This window comes from Clupea harengus, chromosome 20, assembly GCF_900700415.2.
Source record: "Clupea harengus chromosome 20, Ch_v2.0.2, whole genome shotgun sequence".
NCBI classification, from domain to species: domain Eukaryota; kingdom Metazoa; phylum Chordata; class Actinopteri; order Clupeiformes; family Clupeidae; genus Clupea; species Clupea harengus.
The window spans coordinates 25,302,486-25,323,870 of NC_045171.1; the positions used below are offsets into that span (position 1 = coordinate 25,302,486).

The 21,385-nt window shown below is 38.8% G+C and overlaps 2 protein-coding genes across 4 annotated transcripts in view; both read left to right on the plus strand.

Annotated features, from left to right (window-relative positions):
* LOC105906715 (C-terminal binding protein 1) overlaps positions 1–12,991 on the plus strand; it is a 41,267-nt gene extending 28,276 nt beyond the window's left edge. For 2 of the 3 annotated variants that reach the window (XM_012834905.3, XM_031558074.2), the window contains 5 exons: positions 3,790–4,004; positions 4,938–5,068; positions 5,716–5,843; positions 6,785–6,905; positions 9,121–12,991. In XM_012834905.3, coding sequence (XP_012690359.1) covers positions 3,790–4,004; positions 4,938–5,068; positions 5,716–5,843; positions 6,785–6,905; positions 9,121–9,310 — 785 coding nt within the window. In that variant the 3' untranslated portion in view covers positions 9,311–12,991. Of the gene's footprint in view, positions 1–3,789; positions 4,005–4,937; positions 5,069–5,715; positions 5,844–6,784; positions 6,906–8,130; positions 8,220–9,120 lie in introns of all 3 variants that reach the window. The other variant, XM_012834906.3, reaches the window with a different exon arrangement.
* A 5,292-nt stretch (positions 12,992–18,283) lies between these two features.
* Positions 18,284–21,156, plus strand: cetn4 (centrin 4). The gene is made up of 5 exons (XM_012834911.3): positions 18,284–18,408; positions 19,030–19,185; positions 20,332–20,460; positions 20,671–20,808; positions 20,908–21,156. The coding sequence occupies exons 1-5, from the start codon at positions 18,406–18,408 to the stop codon at positions 20,995–20,997; spliced, it is 516 nt and encodes a 171-aa protein (XP_012690365.2). The 5' UTR covers positions 18,284–18,405; the 3' UTR covers positions 20,998–21,156.
* Positions 21,157–21,385: the final 229 nt, after the last annotated feature.

The window sequence follows — 21,385 nt, forward strand, 5'->3', positions numbered from 1 at the left end:
AATAAGGAGTTCTGTTCCAAAACTAGCAAGCTAAATACCTAAAAGGCATGCAAAAACCTTACAAACACTACTAACAGCCCACTTCGCACTGATAGAAGCTTGCTAGGAGTCTATTGGCAGTGTAGCTGGCAATGTCATGCTGTGTAAACTTTTCTTCCATTTTGCCGGGTTTACCAGCCCGGAACACAGAACTACATAGTGCATATCTTGGATGGCTAGTGGGAAAGACACAGGTGTTTATCTGTCCTTCACATGACCATATTCTAACAAAATTAATTTGAGAATGGTACCAAAACTAGTTGCCTATAAAACCATACCTCAAAAAGTGTAAAATTGTTGCATAGTGTTGTTTTAAAGAAAATCATTTCAACAAACTTGTGACGATCGTGGTGCAACGGGGCACACAAAAATGTCGGCACACTCCTGCCCCGTATTTACGACCGCTAGCACACACAAACGCGTATGGATTTGCACAGCACACAAACATACACACCTGATTGCACGAACGTCAACAAAGTTGAAACATTTATTTGAGTGAACCAAGTTGGTGCACAAACCTTGTTTCAATGAAGATGGATAAATGGAATTACCAACTTGTTGGGAGTTTGTGTCTTCGGCTAGCTGGTCAGTCCAACGCAAAGAAGCGCCGCCGGGAACGCAGAACATTTATTTAGTTTGGATTTTGATTACGCTGGCTGATTCCCTGTAATGGCGTTGGGGACAATATAAATGGTCTTGGCCAAACCACTTCGGTGAGGTGTCTTTTAACAGGCCTGGGAATATGATTTTATTACATGGTTGTTTCTTTGATGTTGTTTAGCACATGGAGATATACCATATTTGTGTTTCAGGGTCTGTCTTGTGATCTATGTATTATTTGATTTTTTTTTTAAAGATTTATTTTTGGGCTTTTTGTGCCTTTAATCGATAGTGTAGTGAAGAGTGGGACAGGAAATGAGAGGGAGAAGAGCTGGGGAGTGGACAGGATAAATCGGGCTGGATTCGAACCCGTGTCCTCCATGGGCGTCAAGCCTGAATGTGGTCGGGGCTACTGCTTGCGCCACAGTGCATGATCTATGTATTATTTGATTTTTGTGTATACCTCCTTTTCATAAATGGTGCTGGCCACCTCTTATATAGATATGTTCTGTCTAAGGGGAGAGTCTTGTCAGGTATGTGCATGTGTGCTGACCTGTTGAATGTTGTCCTCTGAATACTAAGAGGCTTAGCAGGTGTCTCTAAAGACTGCTGATGGGTTGTCCTCTGCTTATAGAGAGGCTAAGCAGGTTTTCTTTTCATTGAGACTGCTGATGGGTTGTCCTCTGCTTATAGAGAGGCTTAGCCGGTTTTTAGACATTATTGAAGAGTTAATAAAAGCATAACTTTGAACCCTCACTCTGTCTCTGAGCTTTTTGGCCATACCCAAATATCGACAGTAACCCGAGACTCGGTCCGTCACAAACCTGAATTAGAAAGAAAAGATTTTGAAAGCAACTCTGCTCAATCTGGCCTGACTGCATATAAGCTATGAAAAGTAATCTTATTTAGATCATAGGTATAGTTGAGGTGTTTGGCAGATGCTTTTGTCCAAAGTGACTTTTAAAAAGAATACTAAAAACAACAAATAAAGCATAATGTGCATAATATTAATATCAGATTATAACGAAAATCCCATGTATCACAATGATGACAATACTATGAAACATCCAATAACTTAAATGTTCCACCCGTCGATTATAAGCGCTAAAACAGGTAGCCGTTTACTGGTGACAATCAATCAATAGAACAGTAGAATATTTGAATCAATTGGCACCCAAGATCAGGCTCCTATCTAAATGAATGGGGAGTGATCCATAACTCCACATAGGGTGGTCAAACAGACATTAAAAGTACATTTGCGTGAATCCACGCTCAAATAAGACTCGATTTGATCAGTGCACATGCACGAAATGTTGCAGCGTGGCTATTGCTATAGTAACAGTGAAAATAAACAGAATGTTCAGGTGATAACTTCTCCGACAATGCGATTGACTGTCGTTTAAAAATGTAGGATTCATTCTGTTTTTAAGTTGTGGCCGAAATCTATGCTATGGACAACTTCTTGTGACGTGACAAATCCAAACTTCAAAGTTCAAGCCATCTTTCACACTGGCACGTGCACATTTCTTCTGGCTTCCAGCTATGCACTGCAAATACTAAAATTGGGAATTTGTTTACGAGACTGTAGGCCACATGTGAAGACTATTACTATTCAAAATGATTTGCACAGTATCGACTCATGGACCTAACACATCAAAATGTATGTGCCAGATGCCAGATGAAAACAATCCGAAATAGATAAATTACACTTCCTACTTAGCGTTCAATCACAGAAATGTTCTGTGTCTTCATTCCCACATGAAACTCCATTATACAGAGTGCAAACCTCTGTGAGACGGCACTGCCAGCAAAGACTTCCAGTATAGTGATTTAAAATAGAGCAGAAAATCACAGCACCGTTGTGGTTAAGGTCTCAGTCCGTTCATTTAGCTATCCTAGCTTAAGGAGTTATGTTAGCAGATAGCAGTTGACAGGGGGTGTGTTCGGATTTATAGATAGCTGTCTAATCCTTGATCTCTTGTTAGACAGGTGTCTGACGAGAGAGCTCCTTTCGGGGGAAGGTATCTCAAAAACCGTTGATTTCGAACAGTCTATTAAGATAGCATGTACGGCAACATTACGCTGTGTCATCATGCTGTGTGTGCTTATCTGCTAGCTAGCAGCTACTGTTAGCGACCTGACTAACAGATACATCGCTAACGAAACAGACTATTTTTGTTAATCAATCATGACATAAGAACATAGTACACTGTTTATTTCTCGGTAACTTTAAAAAAAAAATGACCAAAAAAAGCAAAGAAACGTACATTAGTGAATACTTTTGTGGAACTTCGACCGTTTCATCCGCCACCTTTTTTTTTAATTTGTCTCTGGTTAGGGAATGGCGCAGAGAGTTATGGGTAATACCTGCCGCCATAAGACAGCAAGGCAGCTCAGATGCTCTCTTAAAAAATGACCGTTATGTGACGTATTTTAAGGTATCTTACTAAAGCGGAAGAGAGGGTTTAAGACATTTCGAACAGTCCTTGCTCTCTTAATAGGAAGGAAGGAAGGAAGGAAGGAAGGGAGCATTTTAAGCCTATTCGAACAGGCCCAGGGTGTGTTAATATGAACTAATTAGCTGCCAAGTTAAATGTATGTATTTGGGGGCCGAGCAGTGAAGCGGCACAGTGTTTTTACCTTTTCCTATAATCATTTTAAGAGATGAATTGATGTCAGCTAGATAACTAAATGTTATTTCAGGCAAGAGAAACTCTGCCATTTAAACCATTTAGGGTTATTTAAAAGTGTCCTTAGCTAGTTAGTTAGCATAGCAACCAGGCAACAAACAAACTATCTATTTGAGAAAAATCAGCTCACCAATACAAGACGGTCTTAAGGCTCAAAGTGATCCCAACCACTGGCGAATTGTGTTAAATGGCTACACATAGCCATTAAAGAGCTGCACATTCAACTGTGAGACAGGATACTAGTAACACTTGCAAATTTATGCAAGTAATTGGTGAAAGAGATTCAGGTGATTCAGACTGTTTCTTGCAACTAAATATTGGCTCAGGACCATCCAGTGTCCTTGCCCAAGCAGAGCAAAGCTGATGGGAAGGTTAACCTTGTGTTTCAAGAGCTGCCAAATAAACAGTGAAAAGATTCCTAGTTACTAAAAAGCTATGTTTGTTTTTCTTTTCTCCCTAGGCCGTGTGGGTCAAGCAGTAGCCTTGCGGGCAAAGGCCTTTGGGTTTGGGGTAATCTTTTATGACCCATACCTTCCCGATGGTGTGGAACGATCCCTGGGTCTTCAGCGTATGGCAACCCTACAGGACCTTCTCATTCACTCAGACTGTGTGTCTCTGCATTGCAGCTTGAATGAGCACAACCACCACCTCATCAATGACTTCACCATCAAACAAGTACGTTTTGTAGCATGCCAACACACCGCAACAGACAGCACTTTTTGTTTTTATTATTCTCCAAGTTAGTGGTCTTCCAGCTATGTTTTTCACCTATTTGATGAACATTTAAATGTTTATTATTTGAAAGATTATGTATTATTACTGTTGGCGGGGGATGAAACATGACAATGATTTTATAAGGATTAGATTTCAAAGTTCTGAATTCTGCAAGTCTTAAAAATCCAGCGAGTAAGAATATGCCGTATAACAGGTCTGTTAAGTCTAGAAAGAGCTGATGCTGCCGTTTTCAAACATTGCAAAATACTAGAAAGTGGTGATGAAACTCCATGGCTGTCAATATAGTTACCTAAAACGACCCTTAAAAATTATATTTGTCGAAAAAAACACATGCTATAAAAAAAGCTATTGTTTTTGGGTCAGTATGAGCTGTTCTATCTGCTAGGATGTCCATTTCAAGAAAGCTAATTTAACATGCTAGCTTACTTTCAATGCATTATATCCATGTTTTCCTATGTCTCCAAAACCACTGATTCTGCTCCCCTCTACACACACTGTGTGTTTTAACAATTTTTTATTTTTTAGATAAGTTTAGACCTTAGCACTTCAAAATGTGACCTAGCCTCTCTGATGATGGTTACTGCACATACTTATTACTTGCTTAAATATAGACTTTTTCATTAGGCTCAGCATGTTGGCGATGCTACTATTTCTACTATGCTGATCTTTATTAGCATGTGAAGTTCTTACCATTTGGGGGGTAGAAGACCACTTCATTACTCGATGTTTCTGTTCTGCCTAGCATCATAACATTTTTCCCAGGTTCAAACTGGGTGCATTTGCCTGCAGTGGGTGTGTTCTACTGTAACAAGGCTCAAGTTTTTATAATGATAATTTATGAATTAATACTTACACACATTGTCTTTGATTTAGATGCGTCAGGGAGCTTTCCTGGTGAACACAGCCCGGGGGGGATTGGTGGATGAGAAGGCCCTGGCACAGGCCCTGAAGGAGGGGAGGATACGTGGAGCAGCCCTGGATGTCCATGAGACGGAGCCCTTCAGGTCAGGAAAAAGGGGATACTGTAGAGCAGGGGTTTTCAACCAGGGGTCCGTGGCCCCCTGGTGGTCCGTGACGGCATTGCAGGGGGTCCGCAACATGAGCCTATGTTGATCAGTTCACCATTGACTTTTTTTAATTTTATAAATATACCTGGGCCCGTCGACATATTTATGTCTGAATAGCCAAGTCGCATTGCCCAAAATACTGATGTACACCCATATTCAGTGAAGAAATTACACTGACAAGTATTATAGGCAGAATATGTGTGCGGGGGGAGGGGGCGTGGCGGCGGCGGTTACAAACATGAAAAAGAAGCGTACGGGACTGTAAACTGTTTTGGGAATCACTGGCACATCAGTGGGCCGCGGATTACTTTCTAGTCAGAATGGTGGTCCCTGGGACAAAACCGGTTGAAAACCCCTGCTCTAGAGATTGCTTTTTTTTTGTACTGTCAGGTTACAAAATCGAAAGTAAATGTCCTGTAGAAAGCATAAACTCCATGGTTGCAACATCTGCATGTATAGTTACAAGAGCATGCAAAGGTCATTTCAGATACAAAATGTCTCGGTTAATAACAATTAATAAACAAAGGGTGTATAACTAAAAAAAAAATATCTGACATTTCATGGTTATCCTCGCCACCTTGTAGCTTTTCACAGGGTCCACTGAAGGATGCTCCTAACCTAATCTGCACTCCGCACACATCCTGGTACAGTGAGCAGGCCTCCATTGAGGCCCGAGAAGAAGCCGCTCGTGAGATGAGGCGTGCCATCACAGGTAGGTGTTCACTATTCCCCGGTGTGTTTAGTTGTAGATATTATATATAAATATAAAAGGTTTAAATAAAGGTTTAATAATAAAAACTTGTTTGTAGTAAACGTTACGTCTACAATCCATCCGGGTTGCAGCTGTGCACATGTTATCGGCCTCCACGTCTAGGGAAGCTTAGGGCTCTTAACCCAGCTATTTAGGAATTCAAAGACTGACGGTTATTTCTGAAACAAAAGGCAAGTTATCTCCCTCACTTGAACAACCCTGGACCCACCACACTTAATATACATGGCAATATAAAAGCAGCCATATGGTATGCTGTGAACTTTTCACCAATACATGTGGGCCTTTTTTTCTGTACTTCCCAGCCAGCTGGTCTTTGCTTTTGTAATTCTTTTACAATGAAATACCCCAGCTTATTATATGGCTTTTCAGAGTGATGCGAAAAGTTCCATTGATTTGATGGGACCACCTAAATATTCTAAGGTCTGATATTTATTTATAATGACCGCTTAAAACAATTAATGAGAGCTGGCAACATGTTATGTGCTTCTAATTCACATCTTTAATGTCAATCTGCAAGTAGTCCGTTCACTTAACATAACAGGAATCCATTGTGACTTGAAGTCAGCAAGTAATATATTGCTACGCAACACCTGAAAATGTAAAGTTCTGTCTGTGAAGTACAGTTTTTTTCTCCGTGGAAGTCATGAAACGGCAGCAAAACCATTCCAAAGAGGTGTTTTTTAGGGAATGTCTTATCATTTTGGGGTGGTGGGGTCCTGTTCGACCTCTCTGGATATATTTTTTCCAATACTTACCGGCAGACTTTACATTATCCCTTACATAATAAAGTGTGTAGTTTTTCCTTTTCCTTGGACAGTCATTTTTCCAGGATTGGATCTTTTGTTTGACATGGAATTGAGTTATCTCTCTTACGTTGATAGGGCGCATCCCAGACAGCCTGAAAAACTGCGTGAACAAGGAATATCTGATGACGGCCTCCCAGTGGACAGGCATGGAGGCCACCGCTGTGCATCCAGAAGTGAATGGAGCTGCAGCTTACAGGTGAGTTATTGAGGTCATGACCTAATGAAATGAGATCAACTATTGAATCTTGATTTAAACAGTCCTTCCATTTTTTGGCGATTCCATGATCATGGAATTCAACGCAAAATTTGCAATTTGACATATTTTGCACAATGCTACATATTTTGCTTGATTACCCCATAAATTGCAAATAAAATGGCAGAAAATAAGCCTTGATGTTAAATTGCATCTTAATTCCACTTCTTCTGGCCTCATGATGGCGGTAAGGTTACGCACAGTCTGTCTCACTGCCACGGCTTCATGTCCCATTCGTTTGGTGTCAGGTGCATGAGTGAAGTTGGCTTGATATAGAGCATTCAATTTACAATGACGTTCACGACATACCAGCTTCTTTAACAGTTATCTTAATGAACGTTAAATAAACTAATTATGCATTATGTTATTCTGCCTTGTTTTCAGTTGTGAAAATTGTAAATAGTGTTCCAACATGACATTTAACTTCAAGCATATTGTTGCATCCGACTGTTTAGTCTGCAGTTCATCTTGCACGGAGATGGCATTTCAAAATAGTCAAAAAGTCCCTTTCAAAATTCATGCATATTAAAGGATTATTTGTGTAGAATATCGGTGAGGTAAGGCCAAACGGTCAGCAAATTATGAATAATCATGTTTTCTGTTCAAGTTTATTAAAAAAATTAGTACACGATTACTAATGATGGCTGTTCAGAAAATGTAAGATAACTTGTGATTTTGGAATATCCTTCAAAGTCGTATCAAAAGTTGGGCCTAGTTCTATTGGACAACCAGTGCATGACATTTTATTTCAACTCAACAATAACATTCAAGTATCATTCAAATTTGACCAATTTGTGAAAATCAGATAAACGAGTGTATGAAGTGAGGACATAAGTGCACAGACGCAAAATAAAATAGGTATCCAAATCTTACTGGTGTGACTTTTATCTCCGATATCATTTTTGATAGTTTGAGTGATAGAGTGATGAGTGGAGGTTATTGAGAAACAAACATTGCAAAATTTTCCGCACATTTTTACAAAATCACGACCACAAAATCTGTCATTTTGATTGCAAAAGTCAATAAAACCTATTGATTTAAAGGTGTACAGTCTGCGAAAGGTTGTAGTTTATTGAGCTCAACTGCCAATCAAATGACACCCCGCCCCCTTTCATGTGCTTGAAGCTATGTGTTCATGAGCTGATCTTGTTTATGGCTCTGCACACAGTCTTGGCTCTGTAAATGGGGAAGCATGGTGGCTTGGACAAACACTGAAGTTTTTTTGAGCGTACACACAAGATGGACAGCAAGGAAAATGTGAGGAGCACTTGCCCGAATTTGACAGAAAGTGTATTTGATTTAGAACTGTGGACTGCACTTTGAAAAGCTACACCCATATGTATTACATGCGTGATAAAGAAATGACATTAACATTTTACTTTCCAATAACTAATTTGACAAAAGTATCATATAAAAAGTATTTTAGTTGCCATAAGTGGCCATAAGATTTCTTTTGATGCTTCCAGTTCCAAGAGGCGTTTGGCAGCATACTGTGCAAATCCTCATGGTACGGCAGCAAAAGGGTAGTTTAGCATGAAAGAAAGAACTAACTTCAAAACACAGAACAGAACTCAGGAAAAACCCTAAACCACTAGAGAAATAGGACTTAATTACCCAGGCACCCTTACCACACCTCACTCTTGACAAAACAAAAACAAGTAAATGTTGACTTTGAAGATGCATGTCCTCCCGCATGGCCTTGCTCCTCCCTGAAACACAAATGAATGACCAAGTTACATATTATTGTGAATTGAGCACGAAATGAAGGGGTGGATATTCATGCTGCCTACTTGTGCTGTGACTGAGAAATGTGGAACTGTACTTTTGACTATGATCATTTGGAAATAATAATTTTAATTGTCAGTGGATTTGTTAGAAAGAAAAGGCTTTAATTATCAATGCTATTATTATCACTGTTGAAGCCCCCAACTCCATAGGATTAACTGTTCTACCCCTAATGAGCAAAACATCTCGTTTTGTTGCTTCTGAAATGTGTCTGACCTAGGAATTCTAAATTATACTTCTAGTAACTCACTGAGGTACAAATTCATGCAATATTTGAAATGGCGCTGAAGTTCCTGCCATAGTAGTGTGTACTGTACTGTAACAGTGCAAGCCGTATAGAAGCAGATCCATATGACTTGTGTTTCCTCTTCAGGTTTCCCGCTGGCCTGATCAGTGTAGCCACAGGAGGACTGCCTGGCTCAGGCGCTGGTGTAGAGAGTATAGTGGCCGCCTCTCTACCCATGGCCCATGGAATCACCCCTGTCACCCAGCTCCCTCACACCCCGTCACCAGGGCAACCCACTAAAGCAGAGTCTGACAGAGACAACCCGTCTGACCAGTAGCAACCTTTTAAGTACATTCCATCAGCCAAGGCAATTAATACCCTTTTAATGTCTGTCACCCCCGACACACTCTTTCCTCCTCTCTCCCAAACGGGCAAAATCGGTTGCTTCTCACTTATTTACCCTATTCCAGGTGCATAGGCAGCAAAATATGCAGGATGCTACTCAGATTCATTTCCCCATCCTCCTTGTCTTGGTTTTTCATGTTTGTTCACCACCTTCATATTGTATCCCCTTATGTCCAACTCCACCTTCAGCAATAAGTCTTTTTTTTAAAGACTGTAATCTTATTGACAATTAGCTTGGTGTGCTTTAATGAACACTTACCCTCAAAAACGTACTCAATCATTGGTAGTTTTTTTTTTTTTACAGTGTTTCTTGACCGGTTTCTTAAAAAAAATTGCCATCTTCTGTTCCTGAACAGTTTTGACCATCCAGAATACCTCCCCAAGAATCAATTTCAGGGTGGTGGTGTTGTCTCTCCTACCCCTCTACCAGAGTTAACTTTGTGTATTTCAGTACTTTTTTCTATCCTCAGTATTTCAGAAATGATCTGCCATTGATATTATGTTCCAGGTCCTTGTAGCGTGTGTGTGGCGTGATATGTGCCTTTGTCACCTACTGAAGTTCAGTTCTTAGACTGCATTTATGCTCAGGAGAACTGTCAACTTCAGGTTCAAGGAAGACTTGTTGCAAAACCGTTTCACTGAATTCATGACTTCATATCCTTTTGGAATGGTCCAGAGAGGCCTCGAATTACGGACTTTTTCTTTTCCATTAATGAGTTTCAGACTCGGCAAAGAATTGAAGTAGAAAAACCCTTACAACTTGTGTCAGAGTGTCAGTCCACTAATGATCACTGTGACTGCCACCAGCTGTGTAACCGCTCTGAATCATGTTGATGGCCATGATGGTTCACAGTGTCTCTAACTTTAGCTCAATGCTTCTATCAAAGCATGCAACAGTAGGCAAGCTATAAACGTGGATGGGAATACTACTGAAGAATATGATTGCAGGAAGGCCCCCAGTGCCTCCACAAGGACTTCTGAAGCTGGATTTTGATTTACTTTCAACACTGTCTTTTTCCAAGCCAAAATGTCCTTCCTATTTTTGCAATTGTGTGCCCCCTTCTTATTTCATCTCTCTGATTGTCTTTTGACTTCCAATGAGGCCTTCTCTTGTTGACACAGCAACATCCTGATCAGCCCTGCTGTTTCCTCAATCACCAATCTGTGTCATCTGTACCTCTAAACTGTCAACCTAGTGCTTCAGTTTAAGACGAGCATGACTATTGTGGTGGATTTTGATTCAGCCAATAGGCAGAGCTACCCTACAGTTCCTTTTTCTAAACTGTAAGTAATGTCCTTAAAGCCCGATTTGGGATCAGTGGGTGTCCAGGTGTAGGGGTTGTTTTATTTTTTTATTTTTTTTTCTCCTTTTTTTTTTTTTTTTTTTAAGTACACACAGTGAAGTAGCATTCTGATCCTCACATCTCTTTATGGTCATAGTCAGTGCTGTCTACCTGCTAAAGTTAATCGATAGGGATTTAACCGGGTTTTCAATAAGAAGTACTCTTTGGAATATGTTAAGTTCGACGATATCCATCCATTTTCCTTGTAGATTTTCAATATGTACGATTTGTGTAAATTAAAGGGGTTTATGGAACGGCCATACCAGCTCTGACTCTGCTAGAAGTCTAAAACATAAAGGCCACAATTTTTTTGTGCATATTTGATTCTGTTATGTTTTATTAACTGTAAAAGCTCATCACATCTGGTCATGCTATGTAACCCTGAATGGACGGCATTCATAATGTCTTTCCCAGTATGCATAACAAATTTTATTTTGCTCACTGACAAATTCCACTTTCCAAAAGAGAATTTTTCCCTCATGATCTATGAACCTGCACTCTCAAAATTGTTCTGTGTCAGTGGAATAACTTGTTAGTACCTCATTAACAGATATTGAATGTATGCTTGAAATCTTTTCTTTTGTATGAATACTGTTTTAGGGTTTGGAATAACTAGATCTCTCCTTGTGTGACCAGATGGTGTGTGGAAGTATTGAGCTTTTTTCCAGAAGATTTGAACATCTTAACACTCTGTGTGTCTCAGGCTTCTTGTCAGTCTTTAGACTTCTTTCTGATCTTTTTTACTGAATAACCTACATGTAGGATTACCAAAAGCACAACGCTTTTGTCCTATTCATTTCCTCTCTTGCATCATTGAGATGTAGTGATATATTTTATAGATTGACAGTTGACTGTGGGCTTCAGGATTTTTGCTGTTTATTATACATGATGGAAAAAAACGTTCATTCTTTTTCAAGATGTAATATTGCATGCTAACTAAAAAAAGGGTTTTCTTGGGAAGTTATGAGAGCCATGCTTTGACTCTGCTGGCTTTGAAGACTTTGCAGTTGTACCAGCTATAAACCAGCCCAAGACTTTGGACGAGTTGGTTGATGTATGATAGCCCTCCCAGATTCATGATTCAAGTGAGTTGTTGTGAGAAGCTTCATGCTTATTCAACTATCTATGAGAGTTATTAAAGAAGTTGTATCAACCATAGTGTACGGGAATATTACAAGATATGACTACTTGGATACATGCTCTTACCCACATTATGACCTTCACTCGTCATTTACATACAGCTTATATGGAGTCTTTGGGCACCCTGTGTATGTATTGTTTTTTGTAGATGTCTTTCAGTTTAGTAGATCAATTTATGTGTATTTTCCTAATTTTCTCATTACATTTTTTTTATTTTTTATTATTTTGGGCATAATTGTGGTCTTTCTCTCAACTGATTTGGCTTTGTGATCATCTGTACACTACGTGTTTGTTGAACCCTGTCTCTTTATGTTGTTGGTGTTCTACATGTTGTACGGAAACATTTCATAAAATGTTCATTTTCAAACTTTATTTCCCTTCAAACCAGGTCTATATTGCAGTCTCCCACTCAGTCAATTCAACAATAAGCCCCTTTTCATTGTTGTGATCCTTTTGAAAAGTCATGTAGCTTATCACTGCCTTAGAACTCAAATTGACATTGGCTTGGTGGCTCCCAATATAGATATATACTCATTTGAGAACTCTTGACTAAAGACATCTCTAGTGTTACACATATCACAGAGGTAACCTGGTCATCACTAATGTGCGCCGCCTCCGAGACTTCATCAAAAAGTTATTAGTTACCAAAGCTGTATAGCTGTTGTAAAAGTGGTTTATGAATGAAAAAAGGGACGGCGAGGATGGATGTGGACTGGGAAAATCACTTTTCTCTCAGGGTCTAAATGCAAGCGAATTCTACAGTCATACTCAATCTTAAGGTTGTTGACCATTTTCCCCATGTTCTTTTTTTTTGTTTGTTTTGTTTATGTTATGCTCATACCAGATAACAAATTATAGAATATTTTAAATAAACTGAGGTAACTGTTGACATTTTGAAGTGTATTTTCACAACATGTAAACAAGTTGGTTTTCCCCTTTGTTATTTCTGTTATTCCCTACACATTTTTGTTGTGGATTTAAAGCATTTCCTTTCATCTTAATGCAAAGAGTTCCTGTAACTAGGCTCTTAAGCTTTACTTTGGTTTTGTTTACTTTTTTAATAGAAACAATCATGTTTGTGATGGTTACTTCCACAAAGTATTTTAATAAAATTGAAAAAAAAAAAAAAACTTTTAAGTCCATTTCTTTATGGGTGGCCATACTTGTCATAAAACTGATTGTAGTAACAATATCATTTACACATGGGTGACTCATTGGGATAAGAGTAGTTACAGACAAGTTTTGCAAGTTTGCTTTCTTGTCCTCTTGATATTAATCATTCTTAGCTGGTGGAAAAATCAAGTATTGTTTACTTTTGTAGTTGTAGAACGGCTGTATTTAGTGTCTTTAACACCATTGTCTTTGCTGCTTTCTTGGATGCATCAAAATTAGTTCTATCTCTCTTTACAAGCACAAATAGTTGTGGTTCCTATCACCATGTTTAGGTAATATTATCTATTAGTAGCAAGTAATTAAGTAGTGCCATTCAAGCACCATACACTAGTGTCACCGGTATGAAATGTTAGTCTGTACTGAAAGAATAAAGCAGCATTAACAACACCAAGATGTGGGAGATTAGAGGCCAGTTTGGTATGGTTTCCATGAAGTGCAATTATGTTCTATTTTCATATATGAAAAAATATATATTTGCTTTTTGAAAAAAAAACAGGCCATTTTTACAGATTTACTAAAAATAATTGTGGTGCTTTTCATTTCATGACAATAAGGGGGCTGTCCATAACTGCTGGTTCAAGTAAGACCTTAGTCCTTGTTCTCCTATGAAGAAGAATTATGTCATGATGTTTCTTGTTTGTGCAACATTTGTGCATGCAGAATAAAACATTGGGCTCAACCTGTATTAGAGAAATTAAACATTTAGTTTATATGACCTCAGGTCACCCCATTTATGTCTAAAAGATTCCAAAGTAGTTGCATTCATTTGTCCATCATAAGGGCACGTGTGTGCAAGCAGAAGGCATTAAAGCTTCATAATTTATTTTATGTAAACCAGTTACATCATCCACACTGTTGTGTGCTGGAATGGACCAAAGTGCTACAGACGAGCCTGAGCTAAATGCATGGGGTGCTGCATCTGCTCCCCCCTCCCCTCCCCTCCTGTAGTCAAGTCAAAAAGGCCCCTTACAAGTGTACAGGAACAGCCCACTGGTCATCTGCTTTTCCACAGTGGTCCATGAACCACTAGACCCACAAGTTTAAGTAATAATTAGTTTTGTCTCATCACCATAAATATATTTTCCCCATATCTTAAGCTTAACCTCTGTACATACTTTTATGTGGGTGATCTTAAGCAATGGCTTCTTTTTGCCAGTTTGATGGACAGATAGTGGATCCTTTCACTTGCACTCCAGTTTCAGCCACAGAATTTTGTAGATGTTTCTGAGTGATGGCTGGATGGTTTGATGCAACTTCCCCTTTCTTATTATGGATATCAGGGGCATCGAAACAATTTGATATTTTCTTGGGAGTCTTTTCCTGAAAAAATCATTTGAATAAACTTATCTCACTTAGGTGGTATGCTCTTAAGCTTTCTCTTTTGTTTCACAACCTGTTATTTTAATATCCAGAAGACGCTCTTTACTACTAATTATGTTCAGTTATGGCAGAGATGTTATAAGGACTTCGTTTATGGTCATTGGCACAGGAAGTGGGATGCTGAGGGTGTTGCACTGCCCTCTAGTGAGAAAATACTGTCACTGAGATTAGGTATTACATTTTGAAGAATAATTTCACTGAGATTAGGTATTTCATTTTGAAGAATAATTTCACTGAGATTAGGTATTTCATTTTGAAGAATAATTTCACTGAGATTAGGTATTTCATTTTGAAGAATAATTTCACTGAGATTAGGTATTTAATGTTGAACATACATTTATGAGAAAAGGCTGAGAAAATAACTAGTGCCTATTTATGGGTGACAGAGATACTTCCGAAACACTGTTAATGACTTCAGGATATATTAATCAAGTGCCTTGTATTAATATATACCTTGTATGAATAATGTGCTTATGTAAGCAGGAACATGGCTTTTCTGTGTTTCTGTGTGTGTGTAACTTAGATTATTAGGTGCCACTTAGTCTGCATATGTGCAAGAGCATGTTTGGACCAGAGGTGATAAGAAGGGTCGAACTGTGCTTCTTTCGACCTTGTGCAAAACTGACATCCTTGCATGGCAGAAAGCCTAGTAAGATGACCACGGACGTCAGAGACCCACCATGTGGTTATCCCTGCTGACAAATAGTTTTGGCGCCAGAGAACGCTAAACTTCTATCTATATAAACCTTGTGTGATGTGTTTAAGAGTGCTTCTCGCTCGTCTGCTGCAGTGTGGGAGTGGGAACGGGCTCCCTCTCTCTGACCTGCCGGGACGTGGGTGAGCCCAACGAGCTTGTTGTTGTTTAATAAATATAATTATATGCAACTCCGGAGTCCTGAGGCAACTTGAGTGGATTTTCACCTAACAATGGGAGTGAAATGAAATCCTCATAATAAGATTAAACTGTCATTCAAAAGTTTGGGATCACCCAGAAAAGAACACATGTTCCAGGAAAATACTTTTCCCCATCGTGTAAGGTGCAGAATTTATTATAATTATAGTCAAAACACTGACAGTGACAGTGAAGTTAGAAATAATGATTCCTGCAATTTTGTGCTTGAAAAATTGCTTTCATCAAAGCATTCTTCAAATGCAATCATAACACACTTTGCAGCATTAGAAACGGCCTCTTCACTGAATAGGTCTTAATAAGTCCATAATTTGTAGCAATGCTTTGGGTCTCTGTCTTGTTGTAGGATAAGACTGGCTCCAGTCAATTGCCATCCACAGAGATTGCAATGGAGTTATGGTCAAATGGACTTGACAAATCCTTGTTAAAGGCTCGTTTTACTCTGTACAAATGACATACTTTAACAGCAAAGCACCCCAGAGATCATCAAATGTTCCTCTCTTGTGCTTGAGGGATGGTGTCAAGCACTCCTTCAGCATCTTGTCATTTGTTCTGTGCCTCATGAACTTGTTTCTTTGTGATTCAAACAGATTTGGCTGTCTATTTACATTTACTCATCCAGTCCATTCATCTCCATCCAGTATCTGTTTCCTTCTGCCCATTTTAGTCCTGTCCTTTCATTGGTCAGTCTCGTCATTTTGTTTCCCTTTGAAACTCTTAGAAGGCCAGCATTCCAAACCCTCTTCACTGCTGCGGATGAAACGGGTGTTTTATGGGTACTATTTAATAAAGCTGCCATCTGAGGCCCTATGAAACATTCGTTTCTCAAACTAGAGATGCTGATGTTCTTATCCACTTGCACAGCTGTGGACTGGGGCTTCCCATTTCTTGTTTGTATGCTGGTTAGAGCCAGTGTACACTGTTCTGTGAAGGATATGGAACACACATTTGTTAGATATCTTCAGTTTCTTGCCAATTTCTTCTAGGTCTGAATTTCATTCATAGTCAAGTAATTCATTTTGGTTAACATCTGCTTTGCTTAAGTATTAAAAAATCACCATGTAGGCCTAGTTTTTTTTATTTCAGTTTTTGAATTTTTCATTTGGTAATGTAATTACCAATAGCCTACCATGATACAAGTAGGGCCTATAATAAAATCTGATTTCTGTAATGTCAGATAAGCCAAGCAACCAAACTGCCTGTCAGAATAGAGAATTTTCTTGAACTAGAAATGAACTGAGGAATTCACTATCCTACCCACTGTTCAACTATCCAACGTGTTCTTTCTCGACAAATAAAGTGCTGTCAAAATAAAGACTGAATTGACATTCACTGATACTACAAAGGTTGCTAGGCTGAGAAAACTACAAATGGTACCTCCTCAATGGGTCAAATCTCTTCATTAGAAGGTGTAGAACAAGATTCTGAAACAAAAAGTGGGGAATTGTCGTCTGGAATTGCGTGTGCAGCCTTTGAAGCCTGTGGCCTACTCACCTCTATAGGCCGATTTGACGTACACATTTGAGAAATACAACCCGGAAGTAACTAACTCCTTTTTTCTAGGCTATTAGGTTCGTCTGACTTTCCGAGTTGGAATTCCGACTTCAGGGGTGTTCTTGTTGAAATGTCTGACTTGGAACTGGGAAATCCCGACTTCCGAGTACAACTGGAACGCACCATAATAGGCTACTTAACCAAAGTTATATGTAGGCCTAATTTACTATCTTAAATTGGAATCTACAATCACCATATATGCCACAGTCATACATGCAAATTATGATTGACTTTTCAATTATGTTTATTTTCATCACTAACCGTTAATAGGCTACTGCTCATAACGAACATCTTGTAGCCATAGTTTTAGGCCAAACTATTACTTTGACACGTTTTTAACAGCCGCCATTGACAAAACCCAGATGTCTTATTTAGGATTATAAAATAATTTCTATTTAGACTGGCACAACACTTCTCATAAAATCGGAAATTGCACAAGTGTGAATCCGCCGCATACAACATTACTCTGTCATTCCCCAAGGGGGCAATCGAGCATTCGAAATGCGTACCAGTCATGGGAGGGTTTCTCAGCCTGAGAGGCCCACCTAGTTTTTTTTTTTACATCAAAGAACTTTACTTCTGGAGTGTTCTGTCTCTTTATATGACCGTTGTTAATTTGTGGAGAAACACAACATTGTATGATGGGCTTCATAACCTAGTCAACTCACTTTACGGCCGCGTAACAAACGATTTTCTACAAATATTCTAAAATGAACAAACAGGCAAAGTCTTGACCCTCAGGTCTTCATCTCCCTCCACCAGTTCTGTGCAATCTGGGAACTGTGCCCTGCAACATGTGTCTCCAGCTCGTTCATTTCGCATATGCGCCATGTGAGCAAGGACAGGAAATGCAGGTATAAATTCTGCTTTATGCTACAAAGTAGACAAACAGTCAGCGAAGGGCCCAACAGGAAGTAGCCGCAATTCGTCTTTACTTTTTACTGAACCCTCTGAAGTGGCTCCATTTACTTATTTTACCCCGTTTCACCCTGGCTGTGTTACGTATGCGTTGCAGCTGCGTGACCTGTTGATTTATATTTCAGCGCCCATGTTAAATGGTTATGCACACTGCTTGGGTGAGACATGCGTCAGACGCAGCTCGAGCCGCACTGCAGCCACAAGTCATGGAGAGTTTTGGCATGGAGCCTATTTTTTCACACGTGAGGTAAGCGTGCAGAAAGCGACAACAAAGAGATGTTTTAATAGTCATAATCATACCATATCATATCCTGCCAGCAACATTACGTAAATTGACACCTTCCATTGATGTATGGGCTATGTCACGGATATGACGAAAATAAATATTATATTTTTAACCATTTTAGCAATTGCATGACATGACATCCCCCATGAAAGGGGAAAACTCTTTCAGGGGAACACAGATTTTCTGCCACCAGCCCCCTTTGTGACGTAGACTGTGACGACACGGAAGCCACTCACGGAAGTCGGTGAAGTTCGAGGAAGCTAAGCAGTTGCCTGGCACCGTAAAACACAGATATTCATACATTATTTCACAGTCCGTTTAATATGGTAAGGTATCGTGTTCCACGACGCATTAAGTAACTAATTTAATCAAGATCTGTGTTAGCAAGCACTTAGTTGATTATAGCATACCTTTAGTGCACGATTCATTTGGAAGTAGATTGTCTTAGATTAGTTAAACAAATGACTAATTTAACGTTAATAGCTAGAACAGGTAACGTTAAACAACATAAACCAAGTTAGCTAGCTAGCTAGTTAATAAGCTAAATAGTAAGTAAGTGATTTAATTTACCTTTCGCTACCGCCGAGTTTATTCCACGACAATGTTAATTGTATTTAAAGCATTTAACATTACCTAGTGGCCAGACGCATACACATTATCGATAGCTAACCTTGTCCGTAAATTAACGTTCGACAAACCACTGGATACCTTTGTTGCTAGCCAGCCAGTCAGAATGTAAACAGTTCAGCTACTTTACACGTAACTTCTTTCGGATAACGTCTTCTAACAACATCTTCAGTGGAAAAAAAAACACTAAGTAAAGGAGCATACATTAAACCCTCAATATTAATATCTATTCGTTTTACATGTCTGGTTTGTATGAATGAAATGCCGTGGATTTTACATGAGCCAAGGTTAATGTGATCTAACGTTAACATTACATGCAGGCTACTGGTTTCAGAAAAACAAGTGCCACCACAAACCAACGAAAGAGAGGAGGTTCTAAGCCGGATATTACTGAGGAACAGAAACAGGAGATCCGAGAGGCTTTTGATCTGTTTGACACAGATGGCTCTGGGACTATTGATGTGAAGGAACTTAAGGTAACTGTTATCTTAAACTCGTCACCTCAAAAGGGCCGACTGGCAACAAAAAGCTTCCCCTAAATGTGCCAAGTGGCCCCAATTTGAAAACGCCAACACGTTTGTTGCAACAAACCAACACGTTTGTTGATCAACGAATCATTTATTATAGAACACAATAAGTTATTTGACTTGTTTGTGTTCGGCTATACTATTGAATCTGTGCTGCTCCCTACTTTCCCTTTCTTTTTCAGTGTCATGTTCACCTGTTTGTTTAGATTGTACAGTAAGTATTTAACAGACACGATTTTAACTGCTGGGCTGGCTTTCAAATATTGTATGCCTTATAGGCTATAATACGAAAAAAATTTGACGAGTAGGCTTGGTCTAGAGAAATTAGCAAACCATTCTTATTATTTTATAAAAGGGAGAGTTCAATTTTACAAATTTTCATGTTTATTTTACCCATTTACACTTAGAGAATCCCAGCGTGAACACTAAACATTTGTGCACTGAATAGTATTTTAGCTTGAAGTGCCCATCCCTACTTCATACAACATGAACACCACAACTAAGCCTAAAGCATTCCGCTTTATGCGACACAATGACTGTTGAATAAACGGCAGTGGTCAATACATGGGTTAGTTGTAAAATTACAGAAAATACTGTAATGCGGTGTATATACGGTTTATTTAATATTCGGGAAAATACGGTATCATTTTGTGCTTTGCTCTATGTGCTGAGACCAACTCTATCATAGTCTTTTAATTGATACAAGACACCCCGACCCCCCCCCCCCCCCCCCCCGCAGGAGCTCCCCTCAAGATTTTTAGGAAGCTATTACTCGGGTACTCTATAAAATGATATACTCGTGTTCCAGTGTCACAGACTCAACACTGCACAGCTCCGATCCTGTTGAAGAATAATTCAGGATTTATAGCCAGTCAATACTTCATTTTGTTTTAGACATTATTTTGGGGTAGTTTGCAACCATTTTGCACTAGGTATAGTGTTAAGGCTGATTGTAGATATAAATAGTTATACATTTGTACTAACACCTCAGATTAGGTTCATGAAAATCTGTAGCGTAAAATTAGGTAACTCAGGGCCCCATGTTACCTGACATTGCAGACATAACATTATGATGGTTTTTTTCTCTACCTCCAGGTTGCAATGCGTGCCTTAGGGTTTGAACCAAAGAAAGAAGAGATTAAGAAGATGATTGCAGACATTGACAAAGAGGGCTCTGGGACCATTGATTTCAATGATTTTCTCTGCATGATGACCAAAAAAATGGTATATTATTCAAAATATATAAGGAGGGGGTGGGGATTGTAGAATAAAACACCAAAACCAATTAACTGAAGGTATAGAATTTTGGACAATTTTAAACATTAAGTGATTTTTTGATTTTATATGATGAAGTGGTCAGATATATCTTTTTTTACTGTTACACTATTATTAATGAAGCGTTATACCAGTTCATTTTTATTCATATTTTATCAGAGTGAAAAAGACTCCAAGGAGGAAATTCTGAAAGCTTTTAGACTTTTTGATGATGATGGCACTGGAAAAATCTCTTTTAAAAACCTCAAAAGAGTTGCTAAGGAACTTGGAGAGAATTTAACCGACGAGGAATTACAGGTACCTGTACCTTTAACTTAGCAAAAACAGTTATTATTTTTTTCATAAATTTGAAGGGGAAGTGATTCATGCCTAATGTCTTGTTACTTTGTTGGGAAGGAAATGATTGATGAGGCTGACCGAGATGGAGATGGAGAGATCAATGAGCAGGAATTCCTCCGGATAATGAAGAAAACAAGTCTGTATTAAACTTGAATTGTATGTTTTATTTTTCTCCACTAGAGACCTTTGACTGTTATTTATTTTTGTAATAACGAATACAAATTTATGAGCCTGGGTTTTCTGCCTGAGGTGTATTAACACTTTTGTATGATATATTAAAAATAAAAAAATGAAGATTAATCTAAATGATTCTGTGTTCAATATCTTAATTTTTTTTAAATACATTTAAACTTTAGAATGATCTACTTTGTTCTCAACAATGCTGTGCCTATAACAACATGACTTGCAGTTTGTCTAAATGCAACCATTTATTAACTGTTTTTGCTTGACTTTCCTGCCCACACATGATTATAACATAATTACAATGCTACTCTCTGTAGCTGTCAAATACTTTATTGGGAGTATTTTGAATCAC

What these genes read in the sequence shown, in the direction of transcription:
- cetn4 (XM_012834911.3), top strand. An exon ending in TTGATGTGAAGGAACTTAAG is followed by an intron (nt 19,186 to 20,331) that starts GTAACTGTTATC and finishes CTCTACCTCCAG; the next exon opens with GTTGCAATGCGTGCCTTAGG. An exon ending in GCATGATGACCAAAAAAATG is followed by an intron (nt 20,461 to 20,670) that starts GTATATTATTCA and finishes ATATTTTATCAG; the next exon opens with AGTGAAAAAGACTCCAAGGA.